Raw genomic sequence first — 22,423 nt, forward strand, 5'->3', positions numbered from 1 at the left:
CACTGTATTGTTTATAAGGGTGGAGACACCTGCAGCCACTGTATTGTTGATAAGGGTGGGGGTACCTCAGAGGTCCCTTTCGATGGTGATGAGTTTCTCTCAGTAAACCTTGTCTACATGATTCAAACTCTGAAAATCAGTGTTTTGTTCATGTTTAACAGGAAGTGGTCTGCAGAAGTGCTTTGTACAGAGTTCCTGCACTATCTGTGACACGACAGGGGTCCTAATCCGAGGCGTGTGCACGTGTGATAGTTTGGTTCTGTCGTGTAGTTTAGAAGAGGATTAAGAGTAGAAAGGCTGGAGGGGAGGATCAAGCTGGTGTTGTAAGACAGGGACGTACATACAGTGGTGTCCAGAAGCGTGTAAGCAGGGCTCCATCTGTACAGCGAGACGCGGCGTGTTGTAGAATTATTCACTCTGCCACGCTTTTCCCAAGAGGAGGCTGCTGGTGGCTTCACACCCTGCTGCCCAGCTACCAGCAGCCAGCAGCAGCCACCAGCAGCCACCAGCAGCTAGCAGCAGCCAGCAGACACCAGAGGCTACCAGCAGCTACCGGCAGCCACCAGCAGCTAGCAGCAGCCAGCAGACACCAGCAGACACCAGAGGCTACCAGCAGCTACCGGCAGCCACCAGCAGCTAGCAGCTACCATCAGCCACCAGCAGCCAGCAGACACCAGAGCCTACCAGCAGCTACCGGCAGCCACCAGCAGCTAACAGCTACCATCAGCCACCAGCAGCTACCAGCTACCAGCAGACACCAGAGGCTACCAGCAGCTACCGGCAGCCACCATCAGCCACCAGCAGCTACCATCAGCCACCAGCAGCTAGCAGCAGCCAGCAGACACCAGCAGACACCAGAGCCTACCAGCAGCTACCGGCAGCCACCAGCAGCTAACAGCTACCAGCAGCCACCATCAGCCACCAGCAGCTACCAGCAGACACCAGAGGCTACCAGCAGCTACCGGCAGCCACCAGCAGCTAGCAGCTACCATCAGCCACCAGCAGCTAGCAGCTACCAGCAGACACCAGCAGACACCAGCAGACACCAGAGGCTACCAGCAGCTACCGGCAGCCACCAGCAGCTAGCAGCTACCAGCAGCCACCAGCAGACACCAGAGGCTACCAGCAGCTACCGGCAGCAACCAGGAGCTAGCAGCTACCAGCAGACACCAGCAGACACCAGAGGCTACCAGCAGCTACCGGCAGCCACCAGCAGCCACCAGCAGCTAGCAGCTACCAGCAGCGGCTACCAGCAGCCACCAGCGGCTACCAGCAGACACCAGCGGCCACCAGCAGACACCAGCGGCTACCAGCAGCCACCAGCAGCCACCAGCGGCTACCAGCAGCTACCAGCGGCCACCAGCAGCTACCAGCAGACACCAGCAGACACCAGCAGACACCAGCGGCTACCAGCAGACACCAGCGGCCACCAGCAGACACCAGCAGACACCAGCGGACACCAGCGGCCACCAGCAGACACCAGCGGCTACCAGCGGCTACCAGCAGACACCAGCGGCTACCAGCAGACACCAGCAGCCACCAGCAGCCACCAGCGGCTACCAGCAGACACCAGCAGCCACCAGCGGCCACCAGCGGCTACCAGCAGCCACCAGCAGACACCAGCAGACACCAGCGGCCACCAGCGGCCACCAGCAGCGGCTACCAGCAGCCTCCGTTAGCCCGGGAATGTGAGGTCTTTACTGTGGGCTACAGCATGCTCAGTGCTCAGGAGGCAAAACGTGACACGGAGGAAGAAAGAAAGGAAGAAAACATTTATTGTTCATGAATCCAGTGTCAGACAGGTCCTAGCAGAAGGAGGAAGGGAAGTTGAGGTCTTGGTATCGAGGTCTCTGAAATAATCCCGACTCTCCTCCTATCTTATAGGTTTGGATCGGGCCGCTGGACTTTGGATTTGTTCCCGTCGAGAACAATCAGCACATTCGTGTAAAAGTGACACATTGCAATTACAAAAGACAGTCTAGAACATTCCACATGACAACTAGGTTTTACATTTGAGCTCCGTGAGGCCAATTTTACTTTCCAAACCACTATATTATTATTATTATTATTATCATTATTATAAAAATCTACAGAATAACATTTTTTTTGTGTCTCAGTGCAAAAGATATATATTCAAAAAGAATATGGTATAAGCCGTGCCCTTGATAAATGTTTCCCTGCGTCTCCCCAACCCCTCTGGACCCAAACACTAAAATATTTGGCCTTTTTAAGAAAACCATCAATAAATATACAACATAAGTAGTTTTACAGTCACCGTCAAATAGCAGCAGTGTTTCAGCTTTGACTTTAAATACATATTCACAAACAACAGTGTGTCACTGTACACCCACGACTCATCAGAACGACTTCACCAATAGATAAGAAGAAGAAGGAGATAATTACAGTCGTATCGATAATAGTTACCATGACAATAACAACGGAGAGAAAATGCGATGCGCTGCGTTTGGGTGATGCGGTATATGTACATTGCTCGTTCAAGTTCTGTGGCTTATTTCCCGTGTGTTGTGAATTTCCCCAAGTAAAAGAAGGCAATGGAGTGTCTGTAAGGAAAGGGGGCGGGGGGTGTTGGAGTAAAGGGCAGGGGGGGGGGGTCTATCAGCTGGTACAGATGCTGTTGATGGAGATGATGGCCGGGTCCACCAGGCCCATCTCCTCGTGCTCGTTCACGCACAGCTGGTAGCCACAGCCCCGCCGGCGCTTCAGCGGCGTCACCTTGGCGTCGGGCTTGGCGCGCGGCGGCAGCAGGAAGCCAACGCTCCCTGCGATCAGCATGTGCCAGATGCTGTGGATGTAGAAGTAGTTCTCCTCCGTTTCCACGAAGGCGTACAGGGCCACCGCCGACGTGGCGATCATGGTGCCCGGGAAGAGGAAGAAAACCCAGCGCTTCCATGTGGGCGGGTAGCACTGCCGTCGACGAATGGTGCGCACAGTCTGGCAGGGGGGGCACACACACACACACACACAGACACACACACACACACACACACACACACACACACACACACACACACACACAGAATTATACGTTACTTTGTGCTGTGTGGATATAATGGACATATTGGTTTGATGAAATATGGTCTCAAGCCCTGTGAAGCCTCCTGTTCTGCAGACAGGCCAGTCAGCAACTGACAGATCAGCACACACCACACCTGAGGTTCAGTCAGCTGCTCTGCTGACAGGAAACATGGCATCTGATTTGCTCGGCCAGCCGTATATTAGCTAAGAGAAGAAAACCAGGAAGAACTAAAAAAAAAAAAAGGGTTGCTCCTTTTTTTTCTCCCAATTGTATCCGGCCAATTATCCCACTATTCCGAGCCGTCCCGGTCTCTGCTCCACCCCATTCCGAGCCGTCCCGGTCTCGACTCCACCCCATTCCGAGCCGTCCCGGTCTCGGCTCCACCCCGTTCCGAGCCGTCCCGGTCTCGGCTCCACCCCATTCCGAACTGTCCTGGTCTCTGCTCCACCCCGTTCTGAGCCGTCCCGGTCTCTGCTCCACCCCGTTCCGAGCCATCCCGGTCTCTGCTCCACCCACTGTTCCAAGCCGTCCCAGTCTCTGCTCCACCCACTGTTCCGAGCCATCCCGGTCTCTGCTCCACCCCGTTCCAAGCCATCCCGGTCTCTGCTCCACCCACTGTTCCGAGCCATCCCGGTCTCTGCTCCACCCCGTTCTGAGCTGTCCCGGTCTCTGCTCCTTCCCGTTCTGAGCCGTCCCGTTCTCAGCTCCACCCCCTCTGCTGATCCGGCCGCCAGCCGCTTCTTTTCACCTGACAGTGAGGAGTTTCACCAGGGGGACGTAGCACGTGGGAGGATCACACTATTCCCCCTCCCCCCAAACAGGCGCCCCGACCAACCAGAGGAGGCGCTAGTGTAGCGACCACGACACATACCCACATCCAGCTTCCCACCCACAGACACAGCTAACTGGCGATCATGGTGCCCGGGAAGAGGAAGACACAGCTAACTGTGTCTGTAGGGACGCCGACCAAGCCGGCGATAACACGGGGAATTGAACCGGCGACCCTTGTGTTGGTAGGCAATGGAATAGACCGCTATGCTACCCGGATGCCCCAGGAATAACTAAGTTTTTTGCCCAATTCAGATGCGATTAGTTCCTTGACTGACGTCTGAGAGCCGGTTGGAACATGGATAGCTCGTTTTGAGGTAAGGTGGGCACAGGAGTTTGATGGCGTTTAGCCACGGATCTGATCCACATTCCAAATGTGCTTCAGGAACCGTGGACTTGTCCTGGACGAAAGTGGTACACTTTGAGAGCATCTCGCCGAACGGTAAAACGTTGAAAAGCGATGCAAAATGGGAGCTCCTTTGTATTCAGGCTGCTGATGAGGTTCAGTAGGCCAGAACTGGCTGACAGTCACCACAGTAACCAGCCTGCAGGGGGCTCCGTGAAGGGTTTGAGTGGTTTGTAAAAAAGATTTTGTCAGACGAAACGCTTTCAAAGTGTGATGCTTTCAATGGGCGTCCGGGTGGCGTCGCAGTCTCTTCTGTTGCCTACCAACACGGGAATCGGCGGTTTGAATCCCTGTGTTACATCCGGCTTGGTCGGGCGTCCCTACAGACACACTTGGCCGTGCCTGCGGGTGGGAAGCCAGATGTGTGTGTGTGTGTGGGGGGGGGGTAGTGTGATCCCACGTGCTACGTCCCCCTGGTGAAACTCCTCACTGTCAGGTGAAAAGAAGCAGCTCCACATGTATGGGAGGAGGCATGTGGTAGTCTGCAGCCCTCCCCGGATCAGCAGAGGGGGTGGAGCAGAGACCGGGACCGCTCAGAAGAGTGGGGTAATTGGCCGGATATAATTGGGAAGAAAAAGGGGGAAAGAATCCAAAAGAAGAAAAAAAAGCGATGCTTTCTTTCTGGGACGAGTGTACAAATGAAGACGGGGACATTTCTATGTGCATCAAGTGAGACTTCTGCATACATTCATCACACTGGGCAGACAGGACTCTGAATCCACAGAATGAGTCCACGTACGGGGCTGAAGACGGTGGTGACAGCTACTTCACTGCTTGACAGCCAGTCAGCGCCGGCTGGAGGATTATTGAATAAAATCGGCTCAGGCCTGGTGACGACGTGTCTTACTGGACGACAGAAGAGACGCCCATTAATTTCTGTTTGGAGCGGACGCAAAATCCAACAACAATCTGAAAACCGTGTCCACAACCACGAAGTGTGGAAGTGCATCTGGAGCAGAGTGTTCCTCATCTGTCTGCGTGTATAGTCGGCGTCCGGAACAAACACAACGAGCGCAAAGAAAACATCCATTCTGTGGCGCACAGTGAGAAGACAGAAGACAGAATCCTCTGTGTCCTGACTGAATACGGAGGATGTGAATCTATATTCAGTAGAGGTCAAGTTTGTTTCAGCCTGCGCGGTACCACACTCCTCAGCCTGTCTCTGAGTTTGATGACAAACAGGAGGCAGTTTGCTCCGTCATGTTCCCCGAGGTGGTGCGTGAATAACACAGGGTTCCCCCTGTCTTCTAGAGATCATTTTCCAGGACCTGTTCAGTGATGGCACCACACACCAATCCCTTCCTCTGTGTGGGAGCCTGATTTAAGAGATATGAGTCTAAGTTTTTTTTTAATTTTTATAAAAAAAAAATTCTGATTTTTCCCTTTTTTCTCCCAATTTAGTGGCCAATCGATCCCTATTTTAATTCAAACACCCACCCTCGTACTGCATGCGTTCGCCAACTGCATCTCTCCGGCCGGCAGCCTCGAAGGAGACCGCCTCCCCACTTTCGTGACAAGGCGAATCCAAGCCGAACCACTGTTTTTTCCGACACACACAGAGACGCATTCACGTGACGAACACAAGCCGACTCCGCCCCCCTCCCGAAGACAGCGTTGCCAGTTATTGCTGCTTCATCGAGTCCGGCCATAGTCGGATCTGACGAGACCGGGGCGCGAACCCCAGTCCCCAGTGGGCAACTGCATCGACACAAAGCCGATGCTTAGACCGCTACACCACCGCGGACCCCATGAGTCTGTAAGTTATCTATGAAGTCATGGCTTACATGCTTGGAAATTATGACAAATGGATGCTAGAGTAATGCCGGTGAGAAATATGGGAAATGTCTGTTTTGGGGAGCGCCAATAGATCACCTAGTAGTTAATTCTGAGCCAAAGGAAATCAGAAGAATGTTGAAATCATTTTCCAGGACAACACAAGATTTTCCAGGACATTTTAGCTTTTCCTCTCATTTTCCATGACTGGAAAATTGGTCAGCTATTTTCCAGCTTTTCCAGGACGTGTGGGAACCCTGTAAAAGAAATGGTCAATCTGGACGTGGTGCAGACCACTGGGTGCATCTGTGACACATGAGAAGACCTGACCGGCCCTGGAACAAAACTAATTCCATCCGAACATGGATTCTAACCTACAACGTACATCTGGCCCAAACACTTGCTTGTCACGTCACTGCTCAGGTCCCTGTCTGTGGTTCAGACTTTTCAGCAGGTCACATTTTGCTGACAAACAGTTGCAGTTCTCGACAGTGTTTTTGTGCACAAGTCAGGCGCCCCGTTTAAGAAGGTGGGGAGGAAAACCAGCGACGCTTTGGCTGTGACAGATGTGAACTCCCCTCTCCTGCGTGTCGCGTTACAGCACATGACACCCGCCGCCGCTGTGTGCCCCTGCCTGACTGATCTAATTTGGTCGTGTCTGGGAACATTCAGAGTGCCAGGCTTTGCAGAAACATGACAAGTTGATATGAAAGGGCCTTCACTGAAGATGCTTGACGGTCCAAATTCAGAAAGGCGGCGCTGGAAGAGATAACTCTGAAATACAGACACGCGCCGCTGAACCGATGGCAAATTTATAAAGTGACAAGTAATCAGGACTTGAGCACAAACATGAACCAAGAAATGCTGCGCCATTAGCATCTGATCCCTGTTATTGTGTGAAGTGGCGTTGCTGTGACCGCTGCAGATCAGTTCATCCCAGGCCCACGCTGTCATGTGACGAGGATGACGGCACGTTGGCCTGTTCTCTTTCAGCCCTTCTGACTCGGCACACAATCTGTTGACACCTGCATGCTGAATAAGTCACTGCAGCACACCAAGCAACGACATCTGCATATAGCAGACGTCAACAACACTTTCATAACTGAACTGAAGATGAGCCCCGAGCTTACACGGGGTTAAACTTACACAGGGTTAAACTTACAGAGTTAAACTTACAGAGGGTAAAACTTACAGAGGGTAAAACTTACAGAGAGTTAAACTTACAGAGGGTTAAACTTACACAGGGTAAAACTTACAGAGGGTTAAACTTACAGAGAGTTAAACTTACAGAGGGTAAAACTTACAGAGGGTTAAACTTATAGAGTTAAACTTACAGAGGGTAAAACTTACAGAGGGTAAAACTTACAGAGTTAAACTTACAGAGGGTAAAACTTACTGAGGGTTAAACTTATAGAGTTAAACTTACAGAGGGTAAAACTTACAGAGGGTAAAACTTACAGAGGGTTAAACTTACAGAGTGTTAAACTTACTGAGGATTAAACTTACAGAGGGTACAATTTAGAGGGTTAAACTTACAGAGAGTTAAACTTAGAGAGGGTTAAACTTACAGAGAGTTAAACTTAGAGAGAGGGTTAAACTTACAGAGGGTTAAATTTACTGAGGATTAAACTTAGAGAGTTAAACTTAGAGAGAGTTAAACTTAGAGAGAGGGTTAAACTTACAGAGGGTTAAACTTACTGAGGATTAAACTTATAGAGAGTTAAACTTAGAGAGAGTTAAACTTACAGAGAGTTAAACTTAGAGGGTTAAACTTACAGAGAGTTAAACTTAGAGAGAGGGTTAAACTTACAGAGGGTTAAACTTACTGAGGATTAAATTTACAGAGAGTTAAACTTAGAGAGAGTTAATCTTACAGAGAGTTAAACTTAGAGAGAGGGTTAAACGTACAGAGAGTTAAACTTAGAGAGAGGGTTAAACTTACAGAGGGTTAAACTTACAGAGGTTAAAACTTATAGAGAGTTAAACTTACAGAGGGTTAAACTTACAGAGGGTAAAACTTATAGAGGGTTAAACTTACAGAGGGTAAAACTTACAGAGGGTTAAACTTACAGAGGGTTAAACTTACAGAGGGTTAAACTTACAGAGGGTTAAACTTACAGAGAGTTAAATTTACAGAGGGTTAAACTTACAGAGGGTTAAACTTACTGAGGATTAAACTCACAGAAGGTAAAACTTACTGAGGATTAAACTTACAGAGGGTAAAACTTACAGAGAGTTAAACTTAGAGAGAGGATTAAACTTACAGAGGGTAAAACTTAGAGAGAGAATTAAACTTACAGAGAGAGTTAAACTTACAGAGGATTAAACTTACAGAGGGTAAAACTTACAGAGGGTTACACTTACAGAGGGTAAAACTTATAGAGAGTTAAACTTACAGAGGGTTAAACTTAGAGGGTAAAACTTACAGAGGGTTAAACTTACAGAGGGTTAAACTTACAGAGGGTAAAACTTATAGAGGGTTAAACTTACAGAGGGTTAAACTTACAGAGGGTAAAACTTACAGAGGGTAAAACTTACAGAGAGTTAAACTTAGAGAGAGGGTTACACTTACAGAGGGTAAAACTTACAGAGGGTTAAACTTAAAGAGGGTTAAACTTACAGAGAGTTAAACTTAGAGAGAGGGATACACTTACAGAGGGTAAAACTTACTGAGGATTAAACTTACAGAGGATAAAACTTACAGAGAGTTAAACTTACAGAGGGTTAAACTTACAGAGGGTTAAACTTACAGAGAGTTAAACTTGGAGAGAGGGTTACACTTGCAGAGAGTTAAACTTACAGAGGGTTAAACTTACAGAGAGTTAAATTTACTGAGGATTAAATTTACAGAAGGTAAAACTTAGAGGGTTAAACTTACAGAGGGTTAAACTTACAGAGAGTTAAATTTACTGAGGATTAAACTTACAGAGGGTTAAACTTACTGAGGATTAAACTTACAGAGGGTAAAACTTAGAGGGTTAAACTTACAGAGAGTTAAACTTAGAGAGAGGGTTAAACTTACAGAGGGTTAAACTTACAGAGAGTTAAACTTACAGAGGGTTAAACTTACAGAGGGTTAAACTTACTGAGGATTAAACTTACAGAGGGTAAAACTTACTGAGGATTAAATTTACAGAGGGTAAAACTTACAGAGAGTTAAACTTAGAGAGAGGATTAAACTTACAGAGGGTAAAACTTACAGAGAGTTAAACTTAGAGAGAGGATTAAACTTACAGAGGGTTAAACTTACTGAGGGTTAAACTTACTGAGGATTAAATTTACAGAGGGTAAAACTTACTGAGGATTAAATTTATAGAGAGTTAAACTTACAGAGGGTAAAACTTATAGAGAGTTAAACTTACAGAGGGTAAAACTTACTGAGGATTAAATTTATAGAGAGTTAAACTTACAGAGGGTAAAACTTATAGAGAGTTAAACTTACAGAGGATTAAACTTACAGAGGGTAAAACTTACAGAGGGTTAAACTTACAGAGGGTAAAACTTATAGAGAGTTAAACTTACAGAGGGTAAAACTTACAGAGGGTTAAACTTACAGAGGGTTAAACTTACTGAGGATTACACTTACAGAAGGTAAAACTTACTGAGGATTAAACTTACAGAGGGTAAAATTTACAGAGAGTTAAACTTAGAGAGAGGATTAAACTTACAGAGGGTAAAACTTAGAGAGAGAATTAAACTTACAGAGAGAGTTAAACTTACAGAGGATTAAACTTACAGAGGGTAAAACTTACAGAGGGTTAAACTTACAGAGGGTAAAACTTATAGAGAGTTAAACTTACAGAGGGTTAAACTTAGAGGGTAAAACTTACAGAGGGTTAAACTTACAGAGGGTTAAACTTACAGAGGGTAAAACTTATAGAGGGTTAAACTTACAGAGGGTTAAACTTACAGAGGGTAAAACTTACAGAGGGTAAAACTTACAGAGAGTTAAACTTAGAGAGAGGGTTACACTTACAGAGGGTAAAACTTACAGAGGGTTAAACTTAAAGAGGGTTAAACTTACAGAGAGTTAAACTTAGAGAGAGGGATACACTTACAGAGGGTAAAACTTACTGAGGATTAAACTTACAGAGGATAAAACTTACAGAGAGTTAAACTTACAGAGGGTTAAACTTACAGAGGGTTAAACTTACAGAGAGTTAAACTTGGAGAGAGGGTTACACTTGCAGAGAGTTAAACTTACAGAGGGTTAAACTTACAGAGAGTTAAATTTACTGAGGATTAAATTTACAGAAGGTAAAACTTAGAGGGTTAAACTTACAGAGGGTTAAACTTACAGAGAGTTAAATTTACTGAGGATTAAACTTACAGAGGGTTAAACTTACTGAGGATTAAACTTACAGAGGGTAAAACTTAGAGGGTTAAACTTACAGAGAGTTAAACTTAGAGAGAGGGTTAAACTTACAGAGGGTTAAACTTACAGAGAGTTAAACTTACAGAGGGTTAAACTTACAGAGGGTTAAACTTACTGAGGATTAAACTTACAGAGGGTAAAACTTACTGAGGATTAAATTTACAGAGGGTAAAACTTACAGAGAGTTAAACTTAGAGAGAGGATTAAACTTACAGAGGGTAAAACTTACAGAGAGTTAAACTTAGAGAGAGGATTAAACTTACAGAGGGTTAAACTTACTGAGGGTTAAACTTACTGAGGATTAAATTTACAGAGGGTAAAACTTACTGAGGATTAAATTTATAGAGAGTTAAACTTACAGAGGGTAAAACTTATAGAGAGTTAAACTTACAGAGGGTAAAACTTACTGAGGATTAAATTTATAGAGAGTTAAACTTACAGAGGGTAAAACTTATAGAGAGTTAAACTTACAGAGGATTAAACTTACAGAGGGTAAAACTTACAGAGGGTTAAACTTACAGAGGGTAAAACTTATAGAGAGTTAAACTTACAGAGGGTAAAACTTACAGAGGGTTAAACTTACAGAGGGTTAAACTTACTGAGGATTACACTTACAGAAGGTAAAACTTACTGAGGATTAAACTTACAGAGGGTAAAATTTACAGAGAGTTAAACTTAGAGAGAGGGTTAAACTTACTGAGGATTAAATTTACAGAGGGTAAAACTTATAGAGGGTAAAACTTATAGAGGTTTAAACTTACAGAGGGTAAAACTTATAGAGGGTTAAACTTACAGAGGGTTAAACTTACAGAGGGTAAAACTTACTGAGGGTTAAACTTACAGAGGGTTAAACTTACTGAGGATTAAACTTACAGAAGGTAAAACTTACTGAGGATTAAACTTACAGAGGGTAAAACTTACAGAGAGTTAAACTTAGAGAGAATTAAACTTACAGAGGGTAAAACTTAGAGAGAGAGTTAAACTTACAGAGGATTAAACTTACAGAGGGTAAAACTTACAGAAGGTTAAACTTACAGAGGGTGAAACTTATAGAGAGTTAAACTTACAGAGGGTTAAACTTACAGAGGGTAAAACTTACAGAGGGTTAAACTTACAGAGGGTTAAACTTACAGAGGGTTAAACTTACAGAGGGTAAAATTTACAGAGGGTTAAACTTACAGAGGGTAAAACTTACAGAGGGTTAAACTTACAGAGGGTTAAACTTACAGAGAGTTAAACTTGGAGAGAGGGTTAAACTTATAGAGAGTTAAACTTACAGAGGGTTAAACTTACAGAAGGTTAAACTTACAGAGAGTTAAACTTAGAGAGAGGGTTACACTTGCAGAGAGTTAAACTTACAGAGGGTTAAACTTACAGAGGGTAAAACTTATAGAGAGTTAAACTTACAGAGGGTAAAACTTACAGAGGGTTAAACTTACAGAGGGTTAAACTTACTGAGGATTAAATTTACAGAGGGTAAAACTTATAGAGGGTAAAACTTATAGAGAGTTAAACTTACAGAGGGTTAAACTTACAGAGGGTAAAACTTATAGAGAGTTAAACTTACAGAGGGTTAAACTTACAGAGGGTAAAACTTATAGAGGGTTAAACTTACAGAGGGTAAAACTTACAGAGGGTTAAACTTACAGAGGGTTAAACTTACAGAGGGTTAAACTTACTGAGGATTAAACTTACAGAAGGTAAAACTTACTGAGGATTAAACTTACAGAGGGTAAAATTTACAGAGAGTTAAACTTACAGAGGGTTAAACTTACTGAGGATTAAATTTACAGAGGGTAAAACTTATAGAGGGTAAAACTTATAGAGAGTTAAACTTACAGAGGGTTAAACTTACAGAGAGTAAAACTTATAGAGGGTTAATCTTACAGAGGGTAAAACTTACAGAGGGTTAAACTTACAGAGGGTTAAACTTACAGAGGGTTAAACTTACTGAGGATTAAACTTATAGAGAGTTAAACTTACAGAGGGTAAAACTTACAGAGGGTTAAACTTACAGAGGGTAAAACTTATAGAGAGTTAAACTTACAGAGGGTTAAACTTACAGAGGGTAAAACTTATAGAGAGTTAAACTTACAGAGGGTTAAACTTACAGAGGGTAAAACTTACAGAGGGTTAAACTTACAGAGGGTTAAACTTACTGAGGGTTAAATTTACAGAGGGTAAAACTTACAGAGGGTTAAACTTACAGAGAATTAAACTTACAGAGGGTTAAACTTACAGAGGGTTAAACTTATAGAGAGTTAAACTTACAGAGGGTAAAACTTATAGAGGGTTAAACTTATAGAGAGTTAAACTTACAGAGGGTAAAACTTATAGAGGGTTAAACTTATAGAGAGTTAAACTTACAGAGGGTAAAACTTATAGAGGGTTAAACTTATAGAGAGTTAAACTTACAGAGGGTAAAACTTATAGAGGGTTAAACTTACAGAGGGTTAAACTTACAGAGAGTTAAATTTACAGAGGGTTAAATTTACAGAGGGTTAAACTTACAGAGGGTTAAATTTACAGAGGGTTAAACTTACAGAGGGTTAAATTTACAGAAGGTTAAACTTACAGAGGGTTAAATCTACAGAAGGTTAAACTTACAGAGGGTTAAATCTACAGAAGTTTAAACTTACAAAGAGTTAAACTTACAGAGAGTTAAAGAGTGGAAGCCTCAAGTACTGAATCTCTCTGTACTAGTTTACAAAAAAGACGTAACGTTTGGAGGGTGTCCAGGTAGCATAGCGGTCTATTCCGTTGCCTACCAACAGGTGGATCGCTGGTTCGAATCCCCGTGTTACCTCCGGCTTGGTTGGGTGTCCCTACAGACATAACTGACCATGTCTGTGGTTGGGAAGCCGGATGTGGGTATGTGTCCTGATTGCTGCACCACCGCCTCCTCTGGTCGGTTGGGGCGCCTATTTGGGGGGGAGGGGGAACTGGGGGGAAAAGAGTGATCCTCCCACGTGCCCCCTGGTGAAACTCCTCACTGTCAGGTGAAAAGCGGCTGGTGACTCCACATGTATGGGACGAGACATGTGGTAGTCTGCAGCCCTCCCTGGATCTGCAGAGGGGGTGGAGCAGAGACCGGGATGGCTTGGAAGAGTGGGATAACTGGCCAAGTACAATTGGGAGGGGGAAAAAAAGGGGGGGGGTTAAAAAAAAAGGAAAAAGAAATAACGTTTGGATGAAGGAGACAGTCCCTCTCATCTTCTGCAGGAGTGTTTTTAATCTCCACATTAAAAACATCTCATTTGTGCAGCAGCAACATGAAGTACTGACTACACGAAGTACTCACTACATGAAGTACTCACTACCTTGGGCATGGAAACTGGACGGTTTACGCGTTGGAATTGAACTGTACTTCATCTTCCACCATATCAGTGGGAGGTGTTGCTGACAGAGGGACAACAGCCCCACGCTGGATTCAGCAGCAGACCTTCTCTGTCCAAGGCCACGCTCCTGGTTTTTAGCCTCATGTCAGAGCTTCGGCCCGAGACCTTTTTTTTTTGCAGAACCTCGCCTGAAAGACTTTTTTTTTTTTATCTTCTCAGTTCAGGGAGCACATTATGACTCGGAGAGGAGTCAGTGAAAGTACAAGATGACTTATAATGGAACTACAAGCCATGACTAATACCCGCAGGCTACGCGACTTCTAAAGCCGCTTCTATGCTAATGTGAAGCAGCGTCACTAGTCAGAAACGCAGAGTTTTTAGGCACGCGTAGACTCCAAAGCCACGTGAAACCCCAAGTGACACATTAAGTCCCTGCTCTCCTGCTTTGTAGCGAGAACAATGTTGACACTCCTCATCTGCATGCTACAACCCAGCATCAGACATGTGACACTGTGACTGTCAGCCTACCATGTGCAGAAAGAGCCCTTAAAACATGTACTTCATCATTTATATACACACTTTTTTCTCTTTTTCTTTTTTTTGGCTTTTCCCCCTTTTTCGCCCCAGTTGCACCCGGCCAATTACCCCACTCTTCCGAGCCGTCCCGGTCTCTGCTCCACCCCCTCTGCTGACCCGGGGAGGGCTGCAGACTACCACATGCCTCCTCCCATACATGTGGAGTCACCAGCCGCTTCTTTTCTCCTGACAGTGAGGAGTTTCACCAGGGGGACGTAGCGCATGGGAGGATCATGCTATTCCCCCCCAGTTCCCCCTCCCCCCTGAACAGGCGCCCCAACCGACCAGAGGAGGCGCAGTGACCAGGACACATACCCACATCCAGCTTCCCACCCGCAGACGCGGCATTGTGTCTGCAGGGACGCCTAACCAAGCCGGAGGCAACACAGGGATTCAAACCGTCAATCCCCGTGTTGACAAGCAACGGAATAGACCGCTACGCTACATGGACGACCCTACATACTCTTTGAATATGGTCATTTACCTGATGCTGACTAGTCAGCGTCTCAAAGACATTGGTGATTCAGTCTGTGAAAGTGCCTCCAATTTCTTCCAATCAAAGATAGCGCTGACCTCTTCTTCAACACAAAAATTAAAACGTGCCAAACGTTGCAGTAGTTTTGTACTCATCTGCCAATTTGTGAGGAGAGGTGTCACTTCTTTTTAAACGGTAGTTATCGCTCTGTGGAATACAATGCTACGTTCACAACAAACACCATGTCAAACTTTCACACAGCAGAATCAGTGAAGAGTCGAAGGAAACAGGTGATGAAGGTTCAACAAGCCGCTGTTTCCCCTCAGGAGGAACGAAAGAAGGGAAATGTCAACTTGCTGTTATTTTGCAAACTACAAGAATAGATCGATACAGAACAATATACACCAGCATAAATTTACTGGATAACAGAGTTCTGATCTGACCAAAGCCCGGGGAGCTTAAACCTTCTGATCTGACCAAAGCCCGGGGAGCTTAAACCTTCTGATCTGACCAAAGCCCGGGGAGCTTAAGCCCAGGGAACAGTCAGTAAATTATCATGCTAGATTTACGCCATAATTAGCCTCATTATTTTTATTTGGGGGGGGGGGTTCCCCCCTTTTTCTCCCCAATTGTCAATTGTACTTGGCCAATTACCCCACTCTTCCGAGCCGTCCCGGTCTCTGCTCCACCCCCTCTGCTGATCCGGGGAGGGCTGCAGACTACCGCATGCCTCCTCCCATACATGTGGAGTCACCAGCCGCTTCTTTTCACCTGACAGTGAGGAGTTTCACCAGGGGGACGTAGCACGTGGGAGGATCATGCTATTCCCCCCAGTTCCTCCCGAACGGGCACCCCAACTGACCAGAGGAGGCGCTAGTGCAGCGACCAGGACACATACCCACATCCAGCTTCCCACCCGCAGACACGGCCCATTGTGTCTGTAGGGACGCCCGACCAAGCCGGAGGCAACACGGGGAGTCAAACCAGCGATCCCCGTTGGTAGGCAATGGAATAGACCTCCACGCTACCTGGACACCAGTTAGCTTCATTACTTGCCTGAACGCTCAGTTCATTGGTGTATCCAACAGACTTTATAAAAAACAACACATCTACTCCAGTATTTCATTTTTCCCAGGAGGACATTCTCCGTTTCTCACCGTGAGGACTTCTGAACAGTTTGTCACACACATTCACCATTTTTTTCCCTCCAGTCGTGGTGCATAGTGCTTATTGTGTGTGTTTTTTGCAAAGTAATCCAAATATGGAAATCAATTTAACCCAAATTAAATTAATTTGATCCAAATACACTGCATGCTAAACAGCCTTTGCCTTTTTCGTTCAACAGTTGTCAACATGCCTAACATCTCTGTGACCCCGCTATTATACGTAGATAGGTTATAAAAACACAGAGTTCGAGCTTTTATTGTCTCACAAAAGAGCCACTTCTGTCAATCTCGCTCCCTCTTGTGGCCTAATTGCCCCGTACCGATGGACTATTAATTGCTGGGATTCGCTGGCTATCCAACACAGCGTCTGTCAGATAATTGGTCAAATAATGGCAGATATGCATGAGATGCGACACATGAGGAGAGAATGAAGAGGAATCTGACTCGGACAATGTGTTTTACCATCAGGGAACTAAAGATGCTTTCACAGTAGGGACCCAGGCCCAGATCTGAGTACACCTCAGCCCAAAGTCCAGTTTGTTTGATAAGTCTGAACACTGTGTACAGTACCCGGACACAGATCAACGAACCATGCCCAGGTACGGTACACAGTACGGACCTTGAACAGGTGGTCTCGAGTATGGTTCATGTGTACAGTTCGCATCAGGTGTGAGAACAACTGTACCCAAAACATGGGAGAGGACTGCTCAGCTACGAAGGCATTTCTAAATGCTGCCTGTCTCCTCCTAAATCTGCATATGCGAGCAGCACATGCCGGTCTCATGTGTGTAGATACACAAGTGTTCTCAGGTATGGAACAACACTACTAATGTGGAAGCTGAGCAGCGCCCTACAATTTATTCAGAAGAGGGAAACACTTGTTGAGAGAACTGATGAGCAGCATAGAGGATGTACACTCACTGGCCACTTTATTAGGTACACCTTGCTAGTACCGGGTTGGACCCCCTTTTGCCTTCAGAACTGCCTTAATCCTTCATGGCATAGATTCAACAAGGTACTGGAAACATTCCTCAGAGAGTTTGGTCCATATTGACATGATAGCATCACGCAGTTGCTGCAGATTTGTCGGCTGCACATCCATGATGCGAATCTCCCGGTCCACCACATCCCAAAGGTGCTCTATTGGATTGAGATCTGGTGACTGTGGAGGCCATTTGAGTACAGTGAACTCATTGTCATGTTCAAGAAACCAGTCTGAGATGATTCGAGCTTTATGACATGGCGCGTTATCCTGCTGGAAGTAGCCATCAGAAGATGGGAACACTGTGGTCATAAAGGGATGGACATGGTCAGCAACAATACTCAGGTAGGCTGTGGCGTTGACACGATGCTCAATTGGTACTAAGGGGCCCAAAGTGTGCCAAGAAAATATCCCCCACACCATTACACCACCACCACCAGCCTGAACCGTTGATACAAGGCAGGATGGATCCATGCTTTCATGTTGTTGACGCCAAATTCTGACCCTACCATCCGAATGTCGCAGCAGAAATCGAGACTCATCAGACCAGGCAACGTTTTTCCAATCTTCTATTGTCCAATTTTGGTGAGCCTGTGCGAATTGTAGCCTCAGTTTCCTGTTCTTAGCTGACAGGAGTGGCACCCGGTGTGGTCTTCTGCTGCTGTAGCCCATCTGCCTCAAGGTTCAACGTGTTGTGCGTTCAGAGATGCTCTTCTGCATACCTCGGTTGTAATGAGTGGTTATTTGAGTTACTGTTGCCTTTCTATCAGCTCGAACCAGTCTGGCCATTCTCCTCTGACCTCTGGCATCAACAAGGCATTTTCGCCCACAGAACTGCCGCTCACTGGATATTTTCTCTTTTTCGGACCATTCTCTGAAAACCCTAGAGATGGTTGTGCGTGAAAATCCCAGTAGATCAGCAGTTTCTGAAATACTCAGACCAGCCCGTCTGGTACCAACAACCACGCCACGTTCAAAGTCACTTAAATCACCTTTCTTCCCCATTCTGATGCTCGGTTTGAACTGCAGCAGATCGTCTTGACCATGTCTACATGCCTAAATGCATTGAGTTGCTGATTAGACATTTGCGTTAACGAGCAGTTGGACAGGTGTGCCTAATAAAGTGGCCGGTGAGTGTATATGTCACATTCATGAGCAGCACAAAAAGAAAAAAAGGAAGTGCTGAAACCAAGCCTAGCCTTATCTAATGCCCCTTTTCCGCTACATGATACCGGCTCGACTCGCCCTTTTTTCATTCTCCATTACTGGAAAGTACCGGCATTTTGGTAACTGTTACCACTTTTCTGGTATCACCGTTGTCGAGGTTCCAAAAAAACTGGAGCAGGTACCAAAACCAATGCAGACCTCTGATTGGTCAGAGAAACACGTCTCTGTGTCATTTTGCATCATCAATGTGCGCATGGGATATCACCCGCATTTTTAAATACCTAAGTGGTCGAAGCGGAGTTATCTCAAAAGCACATTTTAAAATCATCGCTATGACGACTAGCTACACTGAGGGGGTACTGTTAAGGTAATGGAAAACGACAATAGTGAGTCGAGTCAAGTCGAATTGAGTCAGTACTAACCTACAACAGACATTTATGATTTATGACCCTAGTGGAAAAGGGGCATAAATGAGTCCTCATAAGCTAATGTCCAGAATAGAATGAGTGAAAAAGATGCCAAAATGCTAATGCTAGCTTGCTAACTTTAGCTCAGTGGCCACTGGTCAAGCAAATTTCCCGATGATGTAACCAAACTATCTTTGCGCTACTCATGCTATTCTAGTGTTGCTTGTGCAAATAACAACCCCGCGTTAGGCGTCAGTTCAGTGTGGATGCAGCATTAAGGATGTAGTAGACACTGGAGCTACTATAGGGAGAAATATATGGGTTCCACTTACCCAGGCCATGGCCATAATGCCCAGGGCGAAGAGGCTGGGTCCAAGCAGGTTCCACAAGCCATGACGGTCCAGTTGCAAAGCCATGGACAGAGACATAGCCCCCAGTAGGTAGAGAACCTGAGGACAGATCGTACTGGTCAACAACGGAACGGCCTTCGCAGAATCTGAAACATTCTGAAGCGATTTACTGTAAGTCCAGGCCAACTCTAGCTTCTCAAATAAAAGGGAAACCATCCACTTTCAACGTTACAGTTTCTTAGGGGTGTAAGAAAATACCGATACACTCAAGTATGGTGTTATTATCTTTTGTGATACTGTATCGATTCTCAGAACCACTATATCGATTTTTTATTGTTCCCATGTAAAGGTTTGTGACAAACATGTTGTGTTGTGTGTAACCCCACGACCGCTAGATAACAGTGTTGTCATCTATCTTCAGCCATCTGACTCTTCCACTCCAACACAACAATGTAAACTGAGACAGGAAGTAGCATAAGCACAAAGAACACAGGCCTATAACACCCAACAAATCGCCTTTCTTAAAATATTGCAATATATCACAATATATCAACTCGTAACCCCTGTATTGTGACACGTATCGTATCACCAGATTCTCACCAATACACAACCCTACAGTTTCTCTCTATGTTTCTTGTACTGGTAACACTCCATTAGCAGCCATGATACTGAGCTGAGTTCTGTGTCTCTGAAACACAGCTGAAATTGTGTGGAAGTGTCTGCCAGTGACGTCACTGGCAGACAATTTGTCAGTCACTGTACAGCATTCAGTGGCATTCACAACAACTGTTTGTCGCGTTGTTATTCACATTTTCTTCTACAATGCAGCCCATTTCAAGGAAGTCCACCATGGTTTACACACACACACACACACACACACACACACACACACACACACACACACACACACACACGCACACACACACACACACGCACAGCATTATTAGCACCCCTGAATTTGAAGGACATCATGTACAATATCGCCTAAAAAGTGTGTAGTAAAACAGCCTGGGCCTATATGCAATCATGTGTTTGATACAGCACTGCCCGGGATAACTACTACTACTACTACTACTACTACTACTTTCAGCTGCTCCCGTTAGGGGTCGTCATCAGTTTCCATCTTTTCCCGTCCTCTGCATATTCCTCTGTCACACCAGCCACCTGCATGTCCTCCCTCACCACATCCATAAACCTCCTCTTTGGCTTTCCTCTTCTCCTCTTCCCTGGCAGCTCCATATTCAGCATCCTTCTCCCAGTATACCCAGCATCTCTCCTCCACACATGTCCAAACCATCTCAATCTTGCCTCTCTTGCTTTGTCTCCAAACCGTCCAACCTGAGCTGTCCCTCTAATATACTCGTTCCTAATCCTGTCCTTCTTCATCACTCCTAGTAAAAATCTTATCATCTTCAACTCTGCCACCTCCACCTCCTGTCTTGTCATCAGTGCCACTGTCTCCAAACCATACAACATAGCTGGTCTCAATACCATCTTGTAAACCTTCCCTTTAACTCTTGCTGGTACCCTTCTGTCATAAATCACTACTGACACTCTTCTCCACCCACTCCACCCTGCCTACACTCTCTTGTGCACTCCCCGTTACTTTAAACAGTTGACCCCAGGCTCTCCTCAACCTGCTCCCTACTCTCACTACAGATCATAATGTCATCCGCAAATATCATAGTCCACGGAGACTCCTGCCTGATCTCGTTTGTCAACCTGTCCATTGCCACTGCAAACAAGAAAGGGCTCAGAACCAATCCTTGATGTAATCCCACCTCCACCTTGAACCCATCTGTCATTTCTACTGCACACCTCACCACTGTCACACTTCCCTCATACATATCCTGCACCACTCCTACATACTACATAAGATGGCGACACGCTGGACGCAGCGGCTACTGCGGTTCCCTGTTCAGCGCTATGTTTTCTTTGTTAGTCACACGTTAGTTCTTACAAGTGTAGGTCATGTGTTCTTCTACAGCCATCAGGACCTGTTAAACCTCAGAAGGGATTACTCACTTCCCTCCACCATCACGGACAACTCCCCCATCCATATGATCCCCTCACCGGTCTCGCAGTAGAAACACTGCCCCCTGTCGGCAACGTAAACAGAAGAGAGGTAAGCGAGGCGGGCTACATGCTAAGCTAAGTAGCGCTCCCTTCAGAGTTTCCCTCCCCAGCATCTTCATGGCTAATGTCCGGTCGTTAGCTAACAACATGGAGGAGATAAGACTCAGGCTGGCCTCTCAGAAAAGGCTGCAGAACTGCTGTCTTCTGTTTACGGAGACTTGGCTCAACAGCAACATGGCGACTCGGCAGTCAAGCTAGCGGGCCGCACAGCCTTCCGTGCCGACAGGACAGCGGACTCCGGCAAGACCCGCGGAGGAGGTTTGAGTATTTATGTCAGTAACTCTTGGTGCAACAATATAAAGATGGTTGAAAGGCATTGCTCTTCTGATCTGGAGCTCCTTGTGATTCAGTGCAGGCCTTTCTACCTGCCCAGGGAGCTAACGGCCATTACCATCGCCGCTGTATACATCCCCCCCACATGCTAATGCTAAGGTAGCACTTAAGCAGCTACAGTGTGCCATCAGCAGACAACAGACCCAACACCCGGACAATGCCTTTATCATAGGTGGTGACTTTAATCAGGCTAACCTCAGGGCTGTATTGCCCAAATTCCATCAGCATGTCTCATGCTGATGGAAACAGGATGACAAAACACCCTGGACCATTTCTATACAAACATCAAGGACTCATACAAAGCTACTCCCTGCCCCCACCTGGGGCATTCTGACCACCTCTGCCTGTTCCTGGTCCCAGCCTACAAACCCCTAATAAAACGGGTCAAGCCAGCAGTTAAGACAATCACTGTCCGGCCAGAAGGAGCAGCCTCTGAACTCCAGGACTGTTTTGAAAACACAGACTGGAGTATTTTTGCACATTCAGCTACCCATGGCTCCCATATAGACATTAATGAACAGACATCTGCCATACTAGCCTACATTAACTTTTGCACTGAGAGTGTCACAACAAAAAAATCAGTCCGTACCTTTCCAAACCAGAAACCCTGGATGACCAGTGAGGTCTGGCAGCTGCTGAAAGTTCCAGATGCAGCGTTCAAGTGAGGTAACTGTGAGGCCTACAGCGCAGCCAGATCCAACCTCAAAAAGGGCATCAGAACAGCCAAACATAAATATTCCCTACGAATAGAGGACCACTTTCACAATAACTCTGATCCCCGGCGAATGTGGAAAGGCATTCAGTCTATCACAGACTACAAAAGCTCTAATCGCGGTCCCACTGTCCATGATGCCTCCCTGCCAGACAAGCTAAATCATTTCTATGCCCGCTTCGACAAGGACAATACTGACCCAGCCACAAAAATCCCCAGCCACCAAGAAAACCAGGTGCTCACTCTATCAGTCGCAGAGGTCAGAGAATCACTGCACAGAGTGAACACACGGAAGGCTGCCGGACCAGACGGCATACCAGGTCGGGTCCTCCGGGAATGTGCCGACCAGCTGACTGAGGTCT

At 45.9% G+C, this 22,423-nt stretch overlaps 1 protein-coding gene across 1 annotated transcript in view; it reads right to left on the reverse strand.

Moving 5' to 3' along the window:
* Positions 1–2,616: 2,616 nt before the first annotated feature.
* Positions 2,617–22,423, reverse strand: part of tmem8b (transmembrane protein 8B) — a 99,962-nt gene continuing 80,155 nt past the window's right edge. Inside the window, exons 12-13 of the mRNA XM_056280404.1 lie at positions 18,863–18,979; positions 2,617–2,952 (exon numbers count right to left, since the gene is read on the reverse strand). Coding sequence (XP_056136379.1) covers positions 2,617–2,952; positions 18,863–18,979 — 453 coding nt within the window. The remainder of the gene's footprint in view (positions 2,953–18,862; positions 18,980–22,423) is intronic.

Source organism: Lampris incognitus, chromosome 1 (assembly GCF_029633865.1).
Source record: "Lampris incognitus isolate fLamInc1 chromosome 1, fLamInc1.hap2, whole genome shotgun sequence".
In the NCBI taxonomy this organism is placed as follows: Eukaryota; Metazoa; Chordata; class Actinopteri; order Lampriformes; family Lampridae; genus Lampris; species Lampris incognitus.